This window comes from Oncorhynchus gorbuscha, linkage group LG23, assembly GCF_021184085.1.
Source record: "Oncorhynchus gorbuscha isolate QuinsamMale2020 ecotype Even-year linkage group LG23, OgorEven_v1.0, whole genome shotgun sequence".
In the NCBI taxonomy this organism is placed as follows: domain Eukaryota; kingdom Metazoa; phylum Chordata; class Actinopteri; order Salmoniformes; family Salmonidae; genus Oncorhynchus; species Oncorhynchus gorbuscha.
Window position 1 is genome coordinate 2,226,559 of NC_060195.1, and position 24,455 is coordinate 2,251,013.

The 24,455-nt window shown below is 40.2% G+C and overlaps 2 protein-coding genes across 2 annotated transcripts; both read right to left on the reverse strand.

The window, feature by feature from the left end:
• Nucleotides 1-369: 369 nt before the first annotated feature.
• LOC124011499 lies at nt 370-5,881 on the reverse strand. The gene is made up of 2 exons (XM_046324933.1): nt 5,814-5,881; nt 370-2,995 (listed from the first exon to the last, which is right to left on the reverse strand). The coding sequence occupies exons 1-2, from the start codon at nt 5,866-5,868 to the stop codon at nt 2,445-2,447; spliced, it is 606 nt and encodes a 201-aa protein (XP_046180889.1). The 5' UTR covers nt 5,869-5,881; the 3' UTR covers nt 370-2,444.
• A 93-nt stretch (nt 5,882-5,974) lies between these two features.
• Nucleotides 5,975-24,149, reverse strand: tbx22 (T-box transcription factor 22). The gene is made up of 6 exons (XM_046325028.1): nt 23,829-24,149; nt 23,034-23,250; nt 21,601-21,702; nt 19,060-19,234; nt 15,356-15,520; nt 5,975-6,043 (listed from the first exon to the last, which is right to left on the reverse strand). Exons 1-6 carry the CDS (start codon nt 23,983-23,985, stop codon nt 5,975-5,977), a joined length of 885 nt encoding a protein of 294 aa, XP_046180984.1. The 5' UTR covers nt 23,986-24,149.
• Between the last annotated feature and the right edge of the window lie 306 nt (nt 24,150-24,455).

The window sequence follows — 24,455 nt, forward strand, 5'->3', positions numbered from 1 at the left end:
GAGTTAGGTTCAGGTTGGGGTTAGGGTCAGGTTGGGGTTCGGGTCAGGGTCAGTGTTAGGTTAGGGTCAGGGTCAGTGTTAGGGTTAGAGTTAGGGTCAGTGTTAGGTCAGGGTCAGTGTTAGGGTTAGGGTTAGGGTCAGGGTCAGTGTTAGGGTTAGGGTCAGGGTCAGTGTTAGGGTTAGAGTTAGGGTCAGTGTTAGGTCAGGGTCAGTGTTAGGGTTAGGGTCAGGGTCAGTGTTAGGGTTAGGGTCAGGGTCAGTGTTAGGGTTAGAGTTAGGGTCAGTGTTAGGTCAGGGTCAGTGTTAGGGTTAGGGTCAGGGTCAGTGTTAGGGTTAGGGTCAGGGTCAGTGTTAGGGTTAGAGTTAGGGTCAGTGTTAGGTCAGGGTCAGTGTTAGGGTTAGGGTCAGGGTCAGTGTTAGGGTTAGAGTTAGGGTCAGTGTTAGCTTAGGGTCAGGTTGGGGTTCGGGTCAGGGTCAGTGTTAGGGTTAGAGTTAGGGTCAGTGTTAGGTTAGGGTCAGGTTGGGGTTCGGGTCAGGGTCAGTGTTAGGGTTACGGTTAGGGTCAGTGTTAGGTTAGGGTCAGGTTGGGGTTAGGGTCAGGGTCAGTGTTAGGGAGAAAAAGGGAGAAAATATAAAAAAGGGAGAAAATATAAAACAGTAGATAACGGTGGTCTGATACAGCTCTAGTAGATGATGGTCTGATACAGCTCTAGTAGATGGTGGTCTGATAGAGCTCTAGTAGATGATGGTCTGATACAGCTCTAGTAGATGATGGTCTGATACAGCTCTAGTAGATGATGGTCTGATACAGCTCTAGTAGATGATGGTCTGATACAGCTCTAGTAGATGGTGGTCTGATACAGCTCTAGTAGATGATGATGGTCTGATACAGCTCTAGTAGATGATGATGGTCTGATACAGCTCTAGTAGATGATGATGGTCTGATACAGCTCTAGTAGATGATGGTCTGATACAGCTCTAGTAGATGATGGTCTGATACAGCTCTAGTATATGATGATGGTCTGATACAGCTCTAGTAGATGATGGTCTGATACAGCTCTAGTAAATGATGATGGTCTGATACAGCTCTAGTAGATGATGATGGTCTGATACAGCTCTAGTAGATGATGATGGTCTGATACAGCTCTGGTAGATGGTGGTCAGATACAGCTCTAGTAGATGATGATGGTCTGATACAGCTCTAGTAGATGATGGTCTGATACAGCTCTAGTAGATGATGGTCTGATACAGCTCTAGTAGATGATGATGGTCTGATACAGCTCTAGTAGATGATGATGGTCTGATACAGCTCTAGTAGATGGTGGTCAGATACAGCTCTAGTAGATGATGATGGTCTGATACAGCTCTAGTAGATGATGATGGTCTGATACAGTTCTAGTAGATGATGGTCTGATACAGCTCTAGTAGATGATGGTCTGATACAGCTCTAGTAGATGATGGTCTGATACAGCTCTAGTAGATGATGGTCTGATACAGCTCTAGTAGATGATGGTCTGATACAGCTCTAGTAGATGATGGTCTGATACAGCTCTAGTAGATGATGGTCTGATACAGCTCTAGTAGATGATGATGGTCTGATACAGCTCTAGTAGATGATGATGGTCTGATACAGCTCTAGTAGATGATGATGGTCTGATACAGCTCTAGTAGATGGTGGTCAGATACAGCTCTAGTAGATGATGATGGTCTGATACAGCTCTAGTAGATGATGATGGTCTGATACAGCTCTAGTAGATGATGGTCTGATACAGCTCTAGTAGATGATGGTCTGATACAGCTCTAGTAGATGATGGTCTGATACAGCTCTAGTAGATGATGGTCTGATACAGCTCTAGTAGATGATGGTCTGATACAGCTCTAGTAGATGATGGTCTGATACAGCTCTAGTAGATGATGGTCTGATACAGCTCTAGTAGATGGTGGTCTGATACAGCTCTAGTAGATGGTGGTCTGATACAGCTCTAGTAGATGATGATGGTCTGATACAGCTCTAGTATATGATGATGGTCTGATACAGCTCTAGTAGATGATGGTCTGATACAGCTCTAGTATATGATGATGGTCTGATACAGCTCTAGTAGATGATGGTCTGATACAGATCTAGTAGATGATGATGGTCTGATACAGCTCTAGTAGATGATGATGGTCTGATACAGCTCTAGTAGATGATGGTCTGATACAGCTCTAGTAGATGCTGGTCTGATACAGCTCTAGTAGATGGTGGTCTGATACAGCTCTAGTAGATGATGGTCTGATACAGCTCTAGTAGATGGTGGTCTGATACAGCTCTAGTAGATGCTGGTCTGATACAGCTCTAGTAGATGATGGTCTGATACATCTACCTGGCGCTATGGTTTCCAGGATAAGGGCTACTTGTTATTGCTAGGTTAGGGTAAGGGTAAGGAATGGTCAGAGGTTAGAGGTCAGAGGCAGTGGTTGATGGTGGTGTTCCAGGGTGTCTGGCGTAGCAGACAGTCTGTGGTGCTGTCAGCCAGTTTGGCGTGGCATGAGAAAGCAGCGAGGTGAGCGTTTCTGGGTAGACTGGAGCGGTACAGACAGTACGGGGGAGCTGGGTCTGAGTGGGAGCGGTGAGGGTAGTGAGGGCCGAGTCCCCGCGGGGAGCTGTGAGAGGGAGGGGCCTGTAGGGGGTGTGGCTGCAGGCTGGGTGGATGTCCGGAAATGCCCCCCTGAAGACACAGAGCACTGAAGCCTGGAGCCTTCTTCCCCGGCAGGGCTGAGAGGAGGGGTGGCAGGGGGGAGTAGCGTCGTGGGGAAGGGGAGGGTCTGGCCGGCAGGGGGGAAATGGGGGAGAAGGGGGAGGTCTTGCAGCAGAGGGGAAGACAAAAGGAGTGCAGGCTGGTGTCGGGGCAGGAGAAGGAGGAGAGGGTGAAGGGGTGAGAGGTCAGAGGACAGGAGAGAGGTACAAGGCTCTTCAGAGGAGAAATGCAGTTGCTTGGAGACCCACAGCTACCTCCTGATGAGACAAGACAGAAGGGGTTTAAAAACAAGATGAATAACCGTACCTATTGTTAGATGAATTACCAAAACACACCTAGATTAACAACCATAATAAGAGTTTTACTAACAACCATAACTTTAGATAGATTAACAACCATAACTATAGATAGATTAACAACCATAAATATAGATAGATTAACAACCATAATAAGAGTTATACTAACAACCATAACTATAGATAGATTAACAACCATAATAAGAGTTTTACTAACAACCATAACTATAGATAGATTAACAACCATAACTATAGATAGATTAACAACCATAAATATAGATAGATTAACAACCATAATAAGAGTTATACTAACAACCATAACTATAGATAGATTAACAACCATAATAAGAGTTATACTAACAACCATAACTATAGATAGATTAACAACCATAATAAGAGTTTTACTAACAACCATAACTATAGATAGATTAACAACCATAACTATAGATAGATTAACAACCATAAATATAGATAGATTAACAACCATAATAAGAGTTATACTAACAACCATAACTATAGATAGATTAACAACCATAATAAGAGTTTTACTAACAACCATAACTATAGATAGATTAACAATAATAACTATAGATAGATTAACAACCATAACTATAGATAGATTAACAAATATAGCTATAGGTAGATTAACAACAATATCTAGAGTTAGATTAACAACCATACCTAGAGTTAAATTAACAACAATATCTAGAGGTAGATTAACAACTATACCTAGAGTTAGATTAACAACAATACCTAGAGTTAGAATAACGACCATAACTAGAGTTAGATTAACAACAATATCTAGAGTTAGATTAACAACCATAACTAGAGTTAGATTAACAACAATACCTAGAGTTAGATTAACAACAATACCTAGAGTTAGATTAACAACAATACCTAGAGTTAGATTAACAACCATAACTAGAGTTAGATTAACAATCATACCTAGAGTTAGATTAACAACAATATCTAGAGTTAGATTAACAACTATACCTAGAGTTAGATTAACAACAATATCTAGAGGTAGATTAACAACCATACCTAGAGTTAGATTAACAACAATATCTAGAGTTAGATTAACAACTATACCTAGAGTTAGATTAACAACAATACCTAGAGTTAGATTAACAACTATACCTAGAGTTAGATTAACAACAATACCTAGAGTTAGATTAACAACAATACCTAGAGTTAGATTAACAACAATACCTAGAGTTAGATTAACAACAATACCTAGAGTTAGATTAACAACCATAACTAGAGTTAGATTAACAATCATACCTAGAGTTAGATTAACAACAATATCTAGAGGTAGATTAACAACTATACCTAGAGTTAGATTAACAACAATATCTAGAGGTAGATTAACAACCATAATAAGAGTTTTACTAACAACCATAACTATAGATAGATTAACAATAATAACTATAGATAGATTAACAACCATAACTATAGATAGATTAACAAATATAGCTATAGGTAGATTAACAACCATACCTAGAGTTAGATTAACAACCATACCTAGAGTTAGATTAACAATCATACCTAGAGTTAGATTAACGACCATAACTAGAGTTAGATTAACGACCATACCTAGAGTTAGATTAACGACCATAACTAGAGTTAAATTAACAACAATATCTAGAGGTATATTAACAACTATACCTAGAGTTAGATTAACAACAATACCTAGAGTTAGAATAACGACCATAACTAGAGTTAGATTAACAACAATATCTAGAGTTAGATTAACAACCATACCTAGAGTTAGATTAACAACCATAACTAGAGTTAGATTAACAACCATAACTAGAGTTAGATTCACAATCATACCTAGAGTTAGATTAACAACAATATCTAGAGTTAGATTAACAACCATACCTAGAGTTAGATTAACAACCATAACTAGAGTTAGATTCACAATCATACCTAGAGTTAGATTAACAACAATATCTAGAGGTAGATTAACAACTATACCTAGAGTTAGATTAACAACAATATCTAGAGGTAGATTAACAACTATACCTAGAGTTAGATTAACAACAATACCTAGAGTTAGATTAACGACCATAACTAGAGGTAGATTAACAACTATACCTAGAGTTAGATTAACAACCATGCGTAGAGTTAGATTAACAACAATATCTAGAGTTAGATTAACGACCATAACTAGAGGTAGATTAACAACTATACCTAGAGTTAGATTAACAACAATACCTAGAGTTAGATTAACGACCATAACTAGAGGTAGATTAACAACTATACCTAGAGTTAGATTAACAACCATGCCTAGAGTTAGATTAACGACCATAACTGGAGTTAGATTAACAACAATATCTAGAGGTAGATTAACAACCATACCTAGAGTTAGATTAACGACCATAACTAGAGGTAGATTAACAACTATACCTAGAGTTAGATTAACGACCATAACTAGAGGTAGATTATCAACTATACCTAGAGTTAGATTAAAAATCATACCTAGAGTTAGATTAACGACCATAACTAGAGTTAGATTAACAACAATATCTAGAGGTAGATTAACAACTATACCTAGAGTTCGATTAACAACCATACCTAGAGTTAGATTAACGACCATAACTAGAGGTAGATTAACAACTATACCTAGAGTTAGATTAACGACCATAACTAGAGTTAGATTAACAACAAGATAATGTAAATGTCTGTGATTGAGACTTCGAAGACAAATTGTTCTTAGTTTTACTTTTATAAGTGAGTGTCGGAATAGGTCTGTGTTTGTCTTTCAGTAGCCATTCACCTTGTAGCTGTAGAGTAAATGGTTTGAACTCCAGACTCCAGGGATAGGACTCCATGAGGCCGTCCAACACGCCCCTACACAGAGGGAGCATTCAGAAGTGTTCAAATAGTGAACTACATGGAGAATATGGTGTGATGTAGACACTTTATAGCTGTGTTTGTTTACCTGTTCCGTCCTGGGTCTCTGAAGCCCTTAGCGAATGGGTTCCTGTCAATCTTCAATTTGGTGATCTGACAGCACAAACAACAAATCAGGACAGACAGAGGGTTAGGAATATAACCTACATGGTTTAGTAGGAGCTATGGTTTCCAAAGTCACAGCTTTGTGAACTCTGCCTACAAGGCCAGCATCCCGGAGTCGCCTCTTCACTGTTTAAGTTGAGACTGGTGTCTTGCGGGTACTATTTAATGAAGCTGCCAGTTGAGGACTTGTGAGGCGCTCGCTTCTCAAACTATACACTCTAATGTACTTCTCCTCTTGCTCAGTTGTACACCGGGGCCTCCCACTCCTATTTTTATTTTGGTTAGGGCCAGTTTGCACTGTTCTATGAAGGGAGTAGTACACAGTAGCCTCCATTTCTCAGAACAAGAATAGACTGACGAGTTTCAGAAGAAAGTGTTTTGTTTCTGGCCATTTTGAGCCTGTAATCAAACTCACAAATGCTGAAGCTCCAAATACTCAACTAGTCTAAAGGTCAGATCAGTTTTATTGATTCTTTAATCAGAACAACAGTTTTCAGCTGTGCTAACATAATTGCAAAAGTTTTTTTCTAATGATCAATTTGCCATTTAAAGTGCTAGACTTGGATTAGGTAACACAATGTGCCATTGGAACACAAGAGTGATGGTTGCTGATAATGGGCCTCTGTACATCTATGTAGATATTCCATTAAAAATCAGCTGTTTCCAGCTACAATAGTCATTTACAACATTAACAATGTCTACACTGTATTTATTTTAATGGACAAAAAAATATGCTTTTGTTCAATAACAAGTACATTTGTAAGTGACCCCAAACTTTTGAACGGTAGTGTAAGTCAACCCCAAATCAATGTAGTCCTCATCATTTTTGCGCTTCTTCGATGGTCCAACATCCCTGTCTGTTGTTCGGTGCTGTCCCCGGTAAGGGGCCAGTAGCTTGGTGCTTTCCCGGGTAAGGGGCCAGTAGCTTGGTGCTTTCCCAGGTAAGGGGCCAGTAGCTTGGTGCTTTCCCGGGTAAGGGGCCAGTAGCTTGGTGCTTTCCCGGGTAAGGGGACAGTAGCTTGATGCTTTCCCTGGTAAGGGGCCAGTAGCTTGGTGCTTTCCCCGGTAAGGGGCCAGTAGCTTGGTGCTTTCCCGGGTAAGGGGAGAGTAGCTTGGTGCTTTCCGGGTAAGGGGCCAGTAGCTTGGTGCTTTCCCCGGTAAGAGGCCAGTAGCTTGGTGCTTTCCCCGGTAAGGGGCCAGTAGCTTGGTGCTTTCCCGGGTAAGGGGACAGTAGCTTGGTGCTTTCCGGGTAAGGGGCCAGTAGCTTGGTGCTTTCCCGGGTAAGGGGACAGTAGCTTGGTGCTTTCCCCGGTAAGGGGCCAGTAGCTTGGTGCTTTCCCGGGTAAGGGGACAGTAGCTTGGTGCTTTCCCGGGTAAGGGGCCAGTAGCTTGGTGCTTTCCCGGGTAAGGGGCCAGTAGCTTGGTGCTTTGCCGGGTAAGGGGCCAGTAGCTTGGTGCTTTCCGGGTAAGGGGCCAGTAGCTTGGTGCTTTCCCTGGTAAGGGGCCAGTAGCTTGGTGCTTTCCCGGGTAAGGGGACAGTAGCTTGGTGCTTTCCGGGTAAGGGGCCAGTAGCTTGGTGCTTTCCGGGTAAGGGGCCAGTAGCTTGGTGCTTTCCCCGGTAAGAGGCCAGTAGCTTGGTGCTTTCCCCGGTAAGGGGCCAGTAGCTTGGTGCTTTCCCTGGTAAGGGGCCAGTAGCTTGGTGCTTTCCCCGGTAAGGGGCCAGTAGCTTGGTGCTTTCCCGGGTAAGGGGCCAGTAGCTTGGTGCTTTCCCAGGTAAGGGGCCAGTAGCTTGGTGCTTTCCCGGGTAAGGGGCCAGTAGCTTGGTGCTTTCCCCGGTAAGGGGCCAGTAGCTTGGTGCTTTCCCGGGTAAGGGGCCAGTAGCTTGGTGCTTTCCCAGGTAAGGGGCCAGTAGCTTGGTGCTTTCCCGGGTAAGGGGCCAGTAGCTTGGTGCTTTCCCGGGTAAGGGGACAGTAGCTTGGTGCTTTCCCCGGTAAGGGGCCAGTAGCTTGGTGCTTTCCCGGGTAAGGGGAGAGTAGCTTGGTGCTTTCCGGGTAAGGGGCCAGTAGCTTGGTGCTTTCCCGGGTAAGGGGACAGTAGCTTGGTGCTTTCCAGGTAAGGGGCCAGTAGCTTGGTGCTTTCCCGGGTAAGGGGACAGTAGCTTGGTGCTTTCCCCGGTAAGGGGCCAGTAGCTTGGTGCTTTCCCGGGTAAGGGGACAGTAGCTTGGTGCTTTCCCGGGTAAGGGGCCAGTAGCTTGGTGCTTTCCCGGGTAAGGGGCCGGTAGCTTGGTGCTTTCCCGGGTAAGGGGCCGGTAGCTTGGTGCTTTCCCGGGTAAGGGGCCAGTAGCTTGGTGCTTTCTGGGTAAGGGGCCAGTAGCTTGGTGCTTTCCCTGGTAAGGGGCCAGTAGCTTGGTGCTTTCCCGGGTAAGGGGACAGTAGCTTGGTGCTTTCCGGGTAAGGGGCCAGTAGCTTGGTGCTTTCCGGGTAAGGGGCCAGTAGCTTGGTGCTTTCCCCGGTAAGAGGCCAGTAGCTTGGTGCTTTCCCTGGTAAGGGGCCAGTAGCTTGGTGCTTTCCCGGGTAAGGGGACAGTAGCTTGGTGCTTTCCGGGTAAGGGGCCAGTAGCTTGGTGCTTTCCGGGTAAGGGGCCAGTAGCTTGGTGCTTTCCCCGGTAAGAGGCCAGTAGCTTGGTGCTTTCCCTGGTAAGGGGCCAGTAGCTTGGTGCTTTCCCGGGTAAGGGGACAGTAGCTTGGTGCTTTCCGGGTAAGGGGCCAGTAGCTTGGTGCTTTCCCGGGTAAGGGGCCAGTAGCTTGGTGCTTTCCCCGGTAAGGGGCCAGTAGCTTTGTGCTTTCCTGGGTAAGGGGACAGTAGCTTGGTGCTTTCCCGGGTAAGGGTCCAGTAGCTTGGTGCTTTCCCGGGTAAGGGGCCAGTAGCTTGGTGCTTTCCCGGGTAAGGGGCCAGTAGCTTGGTGCTTTCCCAGGTAAGGGGACAGTATCTTGGTGCTTTCCCGGGTAAGGGGCCAGTTTCTTTCCGGGTAAGGGGCCAGTAGTAGCTTTCCGGTGCTTTCCCGGGTAAGGGGCCAGTAGCTTGGTGCTTTCCCTGGTAAGGGGCCAGTAGCTTGGTGCTTTCCCGGTAAGGGGCCAGTAGCTTGGTGCTTTCCCCGGTAAGGGGCCAGTAGCTTTGTGCTTTCCTGGGTAAGGGGACAGTAGCTTGGTGCTTTCCCGGTAAGGGGCCAGTAGCTTGGTGCTTTCCCGGTAAGGGGCCAGTAGCTTGGTGCTTTCCTGGGTAAGGGGACAGTAGCTTGGTGCTTTCCCGGGTAAGGGGCCAGTAGCTTGGTGCTTTCCCAGGTAAGGGGACAGTATCTTGGTGCTTTCCCGGGTAAGGGGCCAGTAGCTTGGTGCTTTCCCGGGTAAGGGGACAGTAGCTTGGTGCTTTCCCAGGTAAGGGGACAGTAGCTTGGTGCTTTCCTGGGTAAGGGAGAAGTAGCTCTTCAGCTGCATCAGATTCACAACTGTCAGTGTTCATGCTAGCTGGGCTAACAACATGTAGAATTACTGAGGCTAGCATTGGATGTGCTCGTGGAAGCAGAACAGCGTGTGTTGTTGACAGTTTGCAGGTGTAGTACTGCTGGTAGTAGCAGTGTAGTAAGTGTCTCTATGGATGCGGGCTTTACTTTTTGTAACCATTTATACATTTTCGAGCAAAGGGAATGAGTAGCATCTACGTTTGGCTACATATGGTTAGTGGAATTCCCGTGAGAGAGTAACGGTTAATGTGATTGGATGTTAATTATTTGACTAGGCACACAGAGTGTTGAGAAATCTGTGAATGTATTGTAATGTTTTAAAATGGTATACCTAGGATAGGATAAGTAATCCCTCTCACCCCCCCCCCCCTTAAGTTTTAGATGCACTATTGTAAAGTGACTGTTCCACTGGATGTCATAAGGTGAATGCACCAATTTGTAAGTCGCTCTGGATAAGAGCGTCTGCTAAATGACTTAAATGTAATGTTAAATGTAAATGTAAACTGCCTTAATTTTGCTCAACCCCAGGAAGAGTAGCTGATGCTTTGGCAGCAGCTAACGGGGATCCATAATAAATACAAATACAAATTATTTGGCATACCCCCCGACGGCATCATACCTGGACCCGAGTTTGGGAAAAGCCGGTTTAGTAGGAGCTATAGTTTCCCAAGTCACAGCTTGTCATAGTGACCCCTGTAGCAGGGGTCAGGGCCAGAAACAATATGACCTACAGTATCAGTCAAACGTTTGGACACACTTACTTTCAAGGGTTCAAGGGTTTTTCTTTATTTTTACTATTTTCTCATTCTGTGATAATTGTGAAGACATCAGAACTATGAAGTAATACATATGGAACCATGTAGTAACCAAAAAAGGTTTAAACAAATCCAAATGTATTTTATATTTGAGATTCTTCAAAGTAGCCACCCTTTGCCTTGATGACAGCTTTGCACACTCTTGGCATTCTCTCAACCAGGTTCATGAGGTTGTCACCTGGAATGCATTTCAATTAACAGGTGAATTTTGTAAAAGTACATTTGTGGAATTTCTTTCCTTCTTAATTAATGCGTTTGAGCCAATCAGTTGTGTTGTGACAAGGCAGGGGTGATATACAGAAGATATCCCTATTTGGTTTAACAGTCAGTTACCGCTGCTCTATTATCCAAAAGTTCTTCCCGGCTCGGCTTAATGTAATAATAAAACGTTCTAATAATGTGAGAATAAAATACTGCAAAGTTGCTCAGGAGACAGAAACAGAGTGGCCATGGCTATCGGCGTCATCTTCAGCTTGATGATAGATGATAGTAGTAATGTAGTTGTAATACTCTGGATAAGAGCGTCTGCTAAATGACTTAAATGTAAATGTAAATGTAGTGCAATTATATTGTTAATGTAGCTACAGTGATGTGATGATAGTAGTCATGTCACTATAGTGATGTGATGATAATGGTAATGTAGCACCAGTGATGTGATAATAGTAGTAATGTAGCTACAGTGATGTGATGATAGTAGTAATGTAGTTACAGCGACATTGGCCTGTTGGTGAGGTTTATGACCCCCATAAATACCTTCCTCCCTTTCCTCTCTCTACTCTATAGAGTTGACTCATTGGAAAGCCCTTTGTTAAGTATGCTAACATGAAAAGGGTGGGTAAAGGAACCATATTTCGGTAATCCAACCAGCTGAAAATATGCGTTGGTACTTAAAGAATATTATCTCAGATCAGTTGTTGTCGAGACATTACAACTAATGACAGGATGACATAAACTGTATCTTGGAAAGTCTACACATTCTAGTTATCAGATTCACATGGAATTGTTGTGCAATTTATTAAATGTTTAAATATAAAACTATTTGTGAAAAGATTAAATGAATTTTAGCTTCTAAATGAGAGAATGGTTTTCATAAAGTAAAACTCCGCTCACTCAGTGACCCCGCCCAAATGAAAAGACATTGGTTGCGAACTATGAAACACGCCCTTTTCTCCCACCACTACAAAAGCCTGTTGACGTAAAATTCAACTTGTGTTCCCAAGGACGTGAGGACTGCTGTCCAGACGTTAAAAGGGCTAATATCAACTACAGAACTAAGTCAACCTCAGCTTGAGCTCAAATTATGGCAACTTGGTATGAACTTTGAACTCTTATTCACTAAAGAAGTGATACCTCCTAGCCGTTGAGTTAGCAGCAGCAGATGTAAACGACGGAAAAAGTATCTCTTCTACCACACAATGACGGTAATACAAAGTATCCACTCTACCACCAGACATTCTTCAGAGGACAAGAGATCCCTGCTGGGCAACCCGGCCTTTCATACATGAAGGGCACTTTTTAGCATTTGCTGTATGATCGATGAGAAACTCCATTTAGACACCCGCAAATGTTTTTAAAATTCGCAGATGGCCAGATGGCCGTGCACCAGGGCCAGATCTTCAGGGATGTCATCGAATTAAGTCTCCCGGACATTCGGTTTCCGTTTTATAACATTTTCAAATTTTTGTCATTTTCTGCTGTCCCGCTAAATTTCACCAGATGGCGAATGGCTTATTATTGCAAATGTACAAAAAATCACCAATTATGACATGGCCATTTCTCCTAAATGGAAAAGACTTCGAAGATGAAACTCGGGGAGCATAGGTTTGGTCTAATGGGCTGTTAGCCCAGAAACAAGATTGCGTCGAGGCCTCAACGCTTTTTGAGTTAAAGCTATTTTTCTGGGATTAAAGGTCAAAAACGAAAATAGAGTGATAATTTGACCGCTTCACATCAAAGTACATGAACCTACAGGGTTCGGAAGAAAAGAACCAGCCATTTATCTATCGTAATTTACGAGAAATCGTACAATGTAGAATTGGTGATGTTCAAAGAAATGTTTTTTTTTAAGTAACAGATCCAGTTGCAGCGTGTTCAGAAGAAGATAAGGTGGGTTTCGGAGCTCTGCGAGATTTCTGTGATTTTCTGTAATAACACACACTCATTCAACCTTCTGTAAATAATTCAATTCTGTACGTAAAGACTTAAAACTCAATATTCTGTAGGGGTTGTTTCATAGGGTTAAAAAGGTCACATCTTTCCAAAACTTCATATGTGTGATTAGGCAAGCCTCATGAACTGTAAATCAGTCATTTCTCCCATCAGATTTCCAATAAAAACTCACACACACACACACAGCAAGTACGGAATGACACAGTGTGGGGCTTAGAGACACACAGAGCCTGCAATAGTTACCTTCATTCGAACTATCAAAGAACCATCAGACCTAGAGCTCTGAAACATTAGAAACCTGTTCTAGTGCTCGATAGTTCGTGGTGAGTTATGTGGCTCTAGAAGGTTCTCAGACCGAGAAACAGCCTTGTACATTTGCAATAACTTCAATTCATTTTGACCATCACAAAAATGACGACATTTAGAAAAGTCCCAGATTTGCAAGACTAGGTGCATTGAAACCGCCTCAGCCCATGGAGACAGACCCTAACATTTCTGTCCGATAGCTCATCCAAGGACCCCATAGCAACGCCCGGAAAAAGTGGATTTTCAGCACAAATTAAGGTCGCTGCTCAGGCACCGAATGACCTATTGAGCCGAAACTCGGGATTCGGGATCGCCTCACATAGGCCAACAAATAATGTGAGAACTGGATGCGCAGCTAAAACGTAACTACTTTAAGTTCTTATTATGGTTTAACCTCTCTTGGGTAGGGTATTTTCACGTCCGGATGAAAAGCGTGCCCAAAGTAAACTGCCTGTTACTCAGGCCCAGAAGCTAGGATATGCATATAATTGGTAGATTTGGATAGAACACCCTCTACAGTTTCTACAACTGTTACAATAATGTCTGTGAGTATTTGTAAGTCGCTCTGGATAAGAGTGTCTGCTAAATGACTTAAATGTAAATGTAAATGTAAATAACAGAACTGATACGGCAGGCAAAACCCCGAGGACAAACCATCCCCCCCAAAAAAGATTCAGCTTACCACTATTTTCAATGGCTGTCACTTTTATTATAAGGCGAAGTCCTCCCAGATTGCAGTTCCCGGGCTTCCACTAGATGTCAACAGTCTCTAGAAAGAGTTTCAGGCTGGTTTTTGGAAAAATGATCCAGAAATTGTAGTTTTTCTAGGTGGCTCCCATTTTGGTTGTAGGTATTCCAAGCGCGTGAATGAGAATGTGTTCTTTGGTATTTTTCTCCGGTAAAGACAATTACGATTCTCCGTCTCCGTCTTTCACCGGATGTTGCCCAGGTGGGACGCTACCGTTCCACCTGCCCATAAGAAGTTTTAAAAAATATACATATTTTTTTCTATTATTTTACCAGGTAAGTTGACTGAGAACACGTTCTCATTTACACCAACGACCTGGGGAATAGTTACAGGGGAGAGGAGGGGGTTGAATGAGCTAATTGTAAACTGGGGATTATTAGGTGACCATGATGATTTGAGGGCCAGATTGGGAATTTAGCCAGGACATCGGGGTGCCATGGGATCTTTAATGACCTCAGACAATCAGGACACCCGTTTTAACATCCCATCTGAAAGACGGCACCCTACACAGGGCAGTGTCCCCAATTTTTTAGACCAGAGGAAAGAGTGCCTCCTACCGGCCCTCCAAAACCACTTCCAGCAGAAGCAAGTTAAACAGAAGGCGCTCTGAATTTTGGGCCTGCTCTGAAATATGTGGTAGTTTGCTTCTAAACGAGATGGAAAAGTGGGTTTGGTGTCGGTCTGTATCAGTTTGGTGTCAGAATGATATTTAATTGAATGATGGACGCTGACTTGCTGGCTGACATTTGTCCATTTGTAATATGTTTAAACAGTGAAGAAACATCTCCAAATGGACATGATAAAATCAACACAACGAGCGACGGAGAGGAACCACTATCAATGCCCGGCCAACCCGAGTTCATCGGGCCAGTCAATTTCGCATTTCTGCAGTATTTTTGAGCATGTCAAATTCGTGATGGTAAATGCCCAATGAAACATATTGCAAATGGACAGCCGTGCGCCTGGTGATTGGAATGGGTTACCAGGAAAACATTTTTGAAATGGTTTTGAATGCCTTTAGGAGGGTGCAAGGGGTCCACGGCTGGGTAGGGAGCATCCAATCCCCTGGTCATTTAGGACATTTTTCACTTCTCTCTCATCATACATGAAAAATAGACATTCTGGTGTGTGTGTTTCTGTCCTGAACAGATGGTGTGTGTGTTTCTGTCCTGACCAGATGGTGTGTGTGCGTGTGCCTTTATATATTATTATGCATCCAGCAGAAGTGAAGTAGACCCTGATGAAGAGAGCTGCTGCCAATCCACGAGAGTCTTCTGTTACTGCAGGGACCACAGGCAACACCACGGTCACATGGACACACACACACACACACACACACATGAAGCCAGTCCTCCATATTAATTGTACTGAGTATCTAGTTTAGACCACATTGAAGCCAATCCTCATTAATAATTCTACTGAGTTTCTAGTTTAGACCACTGTGAAGCCAGTCCTCCATATTAATTGTACTGAGTATCTAGTTTACACCACAGTGAAGCCAGTCCTCCTGATCCATTATACTGATTTTCTAGTTCAGACCACAGTGAAGCCACAGTCCCTGTTCCATTATACTGTGTTAGCATTAATACAAAAATCATATTGTCAATAACTGAGTTAACTAACTTTTGGTTCTGATAGACTGTTCTGATTCGCTGTTCTGATTGGCTGACGCAGTAAGTGCTTGTTAGTTCTGATTGATAAAAGGCAGTACCTATTGGTTCTGACTGGCTGAGAGAAAGTACCTGTTGGTTCTGATAGGCTGTCACGGTGGTGAACTCTGTCTCTGGGAAGGAGAAGCTGGCCATACCCTCAGTGGGCAGCGAGGGGATTTTTGATAGGTCCAGCCGGGGGTTGTGGCGGATCACATGGACGCGAGGCTTGTACTTATGCATTGACTGTAGAATGATCTGAACCAAGAGAGTAATTTAGAGAACGAGGTCAATGTGATGTCAATCAGCACAACATAGATATGAAATGCATTTTGGACATGTATGTTGTGTTTTGGAGGTTAGGGTTAGGTGATGTGACTTACCGGACACCATCACCATGCAGTAACCATTTTAACTTTCATCATGACTCTAGCCTTTTTTCTAACAAAACATTTCTCATCTCAGATAGTGTGAAGCCTCTTTCAGTAAACTGTTTATTCTTGAACCATAAAATACAGTGATGAAATAGAATTAAGCAATAAGGAGGTGTGGTATATGGCCGATATACCACGGCTAAGGGCTGTTCTTATGTACAACGCAATGCGGAGTACAGCCTGCACACAGCCCTTAGCCCCTGGTATATTGTCCATGTACCACCAACCCAAGAGGAGCCTTATTGTAATTATAAATTGGTTACTGTCATTATTAGACTTGTTTACTGTTCTAATAATGTGGGTAACCAGTTTATAATGTTGGTAACCAGTTTATATTGTTGGTAACCAGTTAATAATGTTGGTATCCAGTTTATAATGTTGGTAACCAGTTAATAATGTTGGTAACCAGTTTATATGGTTGGTAACCAGTTAATAATGTTGGTAACCAGTTAATAATGTTGGTAACCAGTTTATAATGTTGGTAACCAGTTTATAATATAATGACTTGTTTACTGTTCTGATAATGTTGATAACCAGTTTATAATGTTGGTAACCAGTTTATAATGTTGGTAACAAGTTTATAATGTTGGTAACCAGTTTATAATATTGTTAACCCGTTTATAATGTTGATAACCAGTTTATAATGTTGGTAACCAGTTTATAATATTGTTAACCAGTTTATAATATTGTTAACCAGTTTATAATGTTGATAACCAGTTTATAATATTGTTAACCAGTTTATAATATTGTTAACCAGTTTATAATGTTGGTAACCAGTTTATAATGTTGGTAACCAGTTTATAATATAATGACTTGTTTACTGTTCTGATAATGTTGGTAACCAGTTTATAATGTTGGTAACCAGTTTATAATATAATGACTTGTTTACTGTTCTGATAATGTTGGTAACCAGTTTATAATATAATGACTTGTTTACTGTTCTGATAATGTTGGTAAGCAGTTTATAATGTTGGTAACCAGTTTATAATATTGTTAACCAGTTTATAATGTTGATAACCAGTTTATAATGTTGGTAACCAGTTTATAATGTTGGTAACCAGTTTAAAATGTTGGTAACAAGTTTATAATGTTGGTAACCAGTTTATAATATTGTTAACCAGTATATAATGTTGGTAACCAGTTTATAATGTTGGTAACCAGTTTATAATATAATGACTTGTTTACTGTTCTGATAATGTTGGTAACCAGTTTATAATGTTGGAAACCAGTTTATAATGTTGGTAACCAGTTTATAATATTGTTAACCAGTTTATAATGTTGATAACCAGTTTATAATATTGTTAACCAGTTTATAATGTTGGTAACCAGTTTATAATGTTGGTAACCAGTTTATAATATAATGACTTGTTTACTGTTCTGATAATGTTGGTAACCAGTTTATAATGTTGGAAACCAGTTTATAATGTTGGTAACCAGTTTATAATATAATGACTTGTTTACTGTTCTGATAATGTTGGTAACCAGTTTATAATATAATGACTTGTTTACTGTTCTGATAATGTTGGTAACCAGTTTATAATGTTGGTAACCATTTTATAATGTTGGTAACCAGTTAAAAATGTTGGTATCCAGTTTATAATGTTGGTAACCAGTTTATAATATAATGACTTGTTTACTCTTCTGATAATGTTGATAACCAGTTTATAATGTTGGTAACAAGTTTATAATGTTGGTAACCAGTTTATAATAGAATTAATTGTTTACTGTTCGAATAATGTTGGTAACCAGTTTATAATGTTGGTAACCAGTTTATAATAGAATTACTTGTTTACTGTTCTAATAATGTTGGAAACCAGTTTATAATGTTGGTAACCAGTTTATAATATAATTAATTGTTTACTGTTCTAATAATGTTGGAAACCAGTTTATAATGTTGATAACCAGTTTATAATATAATGACTTGTTTACTGTTCTAATAATGTTGGAAACCAGTTTATAATGTTGGTAACCGGTTTATAATGTTGGTAACCAGTTTATAACAGAATGACTTGTTTACTGTTCTAATAATGTTGGAAACCAGTTTATAATGTTGGTAACCGGTTTATAATGTTGGTAACCAGTTTATAATATAATGAATTGTTTACTGTTCTGATAATGTCGGTAACCAGTTTATAATGTTGGTAACCAGTTTATAATGTTGGTAACCAGTTTATAATAGAATGACTTGTTTACTGTTCTAATAATGTTGTTAACCAGTTTATAATGTTGGTAACCAGTTTATAATGTTGGTAACCAGTTGATAATGTTGGTAACCAGTTTATAATGTTGGTAACCAGTTTATAATATAATGACTTGTTTACTGTTACGATAATGTTGATAACCAGTTTATAATGTTGTTAACCAGTTTATAATGTTGGTAACCAGTTTATAATGTTGGTAACCAGTTTATAATGTTGTTAACCAGTTTATAATGTTGGTAACCAGTTTATAATGTTGGTAACCAGTTTATAATATAATGACTTGTTTACTGTTCTGATAATGTTGGTAACCAGTTTATAATGTTGGTAACCAGTTTATAATGTTGATAACCAGTTTATAATGTTTGTAACCAGTTTATAATGTTGGTAACCAGTTTATGATGTTGGTAACCAGTTAATAATGTTGGTATCCAGTTTATAATGTTGGTAACCAGTTTGTAATATAATGACTTGTTTACTGTTCTGATAATGTTGATAACCAGTTTATAATGTTGTTAACCAGTTTATAATGTTGTTAACCAGTTTATAATGTTGATAACCAGTTTATAATGTTGATAACCAGTTTATAATGTTGATAACCAGTTTATAATGCTGGTAACCAGTTTATAATGTTGGTAACCAGTTTATAATGGTGTTAACCAGTTTATAATGTTGGTAACCAGTTTATAATGTTGGTAACCAGTTTATAATATTGTTAACAAGTTTATAATGTTGGTAACCAGTTTATAATGTTGGTAACCAGTTTATAATGTTGGTAACCAGTTTATAATGTTGATAACCCGTTTATAATGTTGGTAACCAGTTTATAATGTTGGTAACCAGTTTATAATATAATGACTTGTTTACTCTTCTAATAATGTTGGTAACCAGTTGATAATGTTGATAACCAGTTTATAATGTTGATAACCAGTTTATAATAGAATGACTTGTTTGATATACCATGGCTTCCATCCAATCAGCATCCAGTACCTACACTACCCGGATTATAAAAGTAGTTTTAAACCTGGTAGTTTGGATCCTGGATGATGATTGGCTAAAACAGCATTCCAGCCATGTTTAATAAAGTCCTATAGATTAGCAGTCAGATAGTAATAGAACACAGTAGATTAAATGATTGTAGATCACATAGAGAGATGTGACGTACGTGTCCCTTGTCCTCCATCTCGTTATTGGTCAGTTTGACCCGATCGAAGCTGATCACCTGACGCATCCACGTCTCGCCCACGCACGGGGAGTCCGGGTGCATGTACAAGCGCGGCGCGATGCAGGAGTGGTCCGTATTTCCTGCCACCATCCACTGAGAGCTGTGGTACACATACCTATATATAACAGAACATCACAACAGAACATCAGAATATTACATACCTAAATAAAACAGAACATCAGAACATCAGAACAGAACATCAGAATATCACATAACGAAATACAACAGAACATCACATCACAAAAATAAATACAACAGAACATCAGAACATCACATACCAAAATACAAAAGAACATCACAACATCACATACCTAAATACAACAGAATATCAGAACATCACATACCTAAATACATCAGAATATCAGAGCATCACATACCTAAATACATCAGAACATCAGAACAGAATATCAGAATATCACATAACTAAATACCACAGAACATCAGAATATCAGAATATCACATACCTAAATACAACAGAACATCAGAACAGAATATCAGAATATCACATAACTAAATACCACAGAACATCAGAATATCAGAATATCACATACCTAAATACAACAGAACATCAGAACAGAATATCAGAATATCACATAACTAAATACAACAGAACATCAGAATATCAGAACAGAAAATCTGAATATCACATAGGTAAATAGGTAGGTAAAGATAGTGTTTTTACATAGGTAAAAACAGAATAGCAGAACAGAATAACAGAACATCAGAACATCACATACCTAAATACAACAGAATATCAAAACAGAATATCAGAATATCAGAAGAGAATACTGTCACGCCTTGGTCATTGTATTTTGTGTTTTTGTTATATGTTTGGGTAGGCCAGGGTGTGACATGGGTTTATATGTTGTATTCGTATTGGGGTTTGTATTATTTGGGATCGCGGCTGATTAGGGGTGTGATATAGGCTTGGCTGCCTGAGGCGATTCTCAATTAGAGTCAGGTGCTTATCATTGTCTCCAATTGGGAACCGTATTTAGGCAGCCTCAGTTTCGCTTTGTATTTTGTGGGTGTTTGTTCCTGTCTCTGTGTAGTGTTCACCAGATAGGCTGTAATAGGTTTCACGTTCCGTTTGTTGTTTTTGTATTTATGAGTTATTTCATGTATCGTTCCGTTTTCCTTCATTAAAGTCATGAGTAACCACTACGCTGCATTTCGGTCCGACTCTCTTCCTTCAACAGACGAACGCCGTTACAAATACCAGAATATCAGAACAAAATATCAGAACATCACATACCTAAATACAACAGAATATCAGAATATCAGAATATCACATACCTAAATACAACAGAATATCAGAATATCAGAATATCACATACCTAAATACAACAGAACATCAGAATATCAGAAAAGAAAATCAGAAAAGGACATCACAACAGAATATCAGAACATCAGAATATCACAACAGAATATCACAACAGAACATCAGAATATCACAACAGAACATCAGAACAGAATATCAGAACAGAAAATCAGACCAGAATATCAGAACATCAGAATATCACAAGAGAATATCACAACAGAACATCAGAATATCACAACAGAACATCAGAATATCACAACAGAACATCACAACAGAATATCAGAACATCAGAATATCACAACAGAACATCAGAATATCACAACAGAACATCACAACAGAATATCAGAACATCAGAATATCACAACAGAACATCAGAACAGAATATCAGAACAGAATATCAGAACATCAGAATATCACAACAGAATATCACAACAGAATATCAGAACATCAGAATATCACAACAGAACATCAGAATATCACAACAGAACATCATAACAGAATATCACAACAGAATATCAGAACATCAGAATATCAAACATCACAACAGAATATCAGAACATCAGAATATCACAACAGAATATATCAGAACATCAGAATATCACAACAGAACATCAGAATCTCACAACAGAACATCAGAACAGAATATCAGAACAGAATATCAGAACATCAGAATATCACAACAGAATATCACAACAGAATATCACAACAGAATATCAGAACATCAGAATATCACAACAGAATATCACAACAGAATATCAGAACATCAGAACAGAATATCAGAACAGAACATTAGAACAGAATATCAGACAATATCAAAACAGAACGTCAGAATACAATATCAGAACAGAATATCAAAACAGAATATGAAAACAGAACATCAGAACAGAATATGAGAACAGAACATTGGAACAGAACATCAGAACAGAATATCAGAACAGAATATCAGAACAGAATATCAGAACAGAACATCAGAACACAATATCAGAATAGAATATCAGAATAGAATATCCTTCAACTCTATTGTCCACCTAGAGTTGACAAGTTGACTTCACTAACAATAATATAATAATGCGCTGGTTTTAAAGTACGTTTCTAAAATAGGAGACCATTTCCTTTCGTGCAATTTACAATTGTAGGCTACATATACGTTTAGGGTCTACCTGTATCGTTTGGAGTCGACGGGCAAAACGTCCATGGCGATGTAGTACTGCTGGCACGGGTCCAAGTTACGCACCTTTACGCGCAAGGACGGGAACATCCTCCTGTATAAAACACACACAAAGAGTTTAAAGTAGGACAAATGAGCTAAAATGGTCATCATATAATAAGCGTATTTAATTCAATCCATAATGTTATTAAATATCAGCTAGTGTGGAGAACTAATACAACGAACAGAGATCAGTGTTTTGATGCGTCAGTTAAATTCGTTGGAAGTGTAACACCAGTGAAAGAGAGAATGCGGGCCTCAGTCAAGGTGAATCTCTGAGGCCACGAGGGCATTACTCATCTCATAAAAAGGACTATCAAATGTTTCAAAAGAACTTTTCAGCAACAAAGATAATACAATTTACAACAAGTCATGAAATGTTTAGGCTATGTAGAATAACATGTGCTTTTATGAAACTGTTATAAAAATGTGAAAGAATATGCAAAGAAATGAAAATGACAAAATTACCCCAAAATGTAATAACAAAATAACAGAGCTCTAATTCCTGAGGAATAAAGCGTGTACATAGTTAATTATATGATAAGAGCCAAAGAATATAAAGTTATAGAAATACTATGACAAAATACAATCCTAAAATACTATGACAAAATACAACCCTAAAATACTATGACAAAATACAACCCTAAAATACTATGACAAAATACAACCCTAAAATACTATGACAAAATACAACCCTAAAATACTATGACAAAATACAACCCTAAAATACTTTAAAAAATTCCAATGGCCTTTATAAAATGATATAGCATCCCCATGTAGTTTTTACGGGGTAGTACTGACCCTGTAAAGTAAATACTCGACAAGCCCTTTAGCTTTTTTCCCCACCTACACAAACTGCTGTTGTTGTTTTAACTGTGTAAAAACGTGTTTTCTATTGGTGAAATAAACATTCAATAGTTCAAAGGCTGCAGCAAAATGTACATTTAATTTGGCGGTCATCTTATACAACGGAAATACAATTAGCTAACTGTAGATACAGCCTACATAAAGATTTCGTACACATCAATCGAGTAATAGGCTATAAATCTGTATAATAGGCTATAGGCCTGTGTAATAGAATATAGGCCTGTATAATAGGCTATAGGCCTGTATATAAAATATGTTTTTGCAAGTGCAACATCAGTGACTTGTTGTAACACACCTATACGCCTATACGATTGTACGGCCCTCTTTCCTGACCAATGTGTATCATCCTCATACTGTAAATCAGATGAATTAACAGTTTGATTAGTGTTTAGTCCATAGTGTAGTGTATTGGCTACTGTGTGTTAGTGTGTAAAGGTCTGAGTTTTACCTAGTTTAGCTAGCTTGTGTAAAGGTCTGTAATTTGACAGTTTGGTAGGCGTGTGAAGGGGTCAGTTTTACCTGCCGGCTTTGGTAATAATCATCTCTGTCCCGATCTCATGGAACCTGGTCCACAGATCCGATCCCTGGAGCTCCACCCGGACCTCTCTCTCCTCTCTACCCGGGTTAGAGTCACTATCTCCCGTCCTTGTCCTTTCTTCTCTCCCCGGCTCAGAGTCGCACTCTCCCAGCCTTCTTGGCGTGTTACCAGCCTTCCTCCTCTGGTCGTTTGGGTCATCTTTTTGTGTAAAGGAACAGTTTAAGACATTCCTATGTTGTTGATAAATTAGAACTGTTGCATCCTAAACATGCGGAATGCTGCTGGCTTGATTCCATTTGAGTGTAAAGCTTTCAGCTGTTTCCTTTAATTAAAACATATCAATTTGACAAACCATTGAAGTGAAAAACGTGTAGTCCTACAAACTGAACACAAAGCCACAAAACCTGTTGTTGTTTTCTATTTTACTACTTGGACAGTGCTTCTATTTTACTACTTGGACAGTGCTTCTATTTTACTACTTGGACAGTGCTTCTATTCTACTACTTGGACAGTGCTTCTATTTTACTACTTGGACAGTGCTTCTATTTTACTACTTGGACAGTGCTTCTATATTACTACCTGGACAGTGCTTCTATTTTACTACTTGGACAGTGCTTCTCAGAAGAAGCAAAGACATCACTCCAATACACTGTACTGTTTTTATTTTACATTATTATATACATTTTCTGTCTTACAATTTTTTTTTTAATTCAAGTTCGTCGCAGAATAGTGCGTGTGTAAAACAGAGAGATGCGCGCGGGTTAAAGTTGACCGACCGTGCTCGTATGTCTCCTGTCGAACAGAGCTTGTCTCCGTCTCTGTGTCTCCCGGTGAGCTCGTGTCCTTTCCGTTCTCCTTCTTCATCCTCTTTATCGTTTTACCGACCAACGCTTCCACGGAGAAAGCGTGGGCTCGTGAGCTCAGTCCCTGCATCCTGGCTCGAGGCGGTTAGTCTCCTTTCTCTGGGGTCCTGGAAGCTGCACTCTTGTCGTGCGCTATTCCGTTTTTCCGCTTCACCCAGGGCCTCTGCGAGCCCCCGGTCCGTCTATCTGTCTTCTGTTCATGTGGCTATGCGACGCAGCTAATTGACCCGGCGAGTTCCCATGGCTCCGTGGCGCGCGCACTATGCATCTAAATCCTTGTTAACGGCCCCGCGATTTCCGCTTGCCTCTCTCCTCCCTTTCCTCCTTTTCACGCTCCTCTGTTTCTCTCTCTCTCTCTCTCTCTCTCTCTCTCTCTCTCTCTCTCTCTCTCTCTCTCTCTCTCTCTCTCTCTCTCTCTCTCAAATCAATTCAAAGGGTTTTATTGGCATGGGAAACATGTTTACATTGCCAAAGCAAATAGAATAGAACATAAACAAAACGGGAAATAAACAACGTAAATAAACACTAAACATTACACTC

Excerpts from the sequence above, each read along its gene's own strand:
- tbx22 (XM_046325028.1), bottom strand. The coding sequence starts at position 23,985 with ATGCAGGGACTGAGCTCACGAGCCCACGCTTTCTCCGTGGAAGCGTTG. Across the intron at positions 19,235-21,600 it reads GTCGACTCCAAACGATACAG|GTATGTGTACCACAGCTCTC; the intron begins GTAGACCCTAAA and ends TGTTATATATAG. Across the intron at positions 6,044-15,355 it reads CAGCCTATCAGAACCAACAG|ATCACCAAATTGAAGATTGA; the intron begins GTACTTTCTCTC and ends TTGTGCTGTCAG.
- LOC124011499 (XM_046324933.1), bottom strand. The coding sequence starts at position 5,868 with ATGGAGTCCTATCCCTGGAGTCTGGAGTTCAAACCATTTACTCTACAG. Across the intron at positions 2,996-5,813 it reads ATTTACTCTACAGCTACAAG|GAGGTAGCTGTGGGTCTCCA; the intron begins GTGAATGGCTAC and ends TTGTCTCATCAG.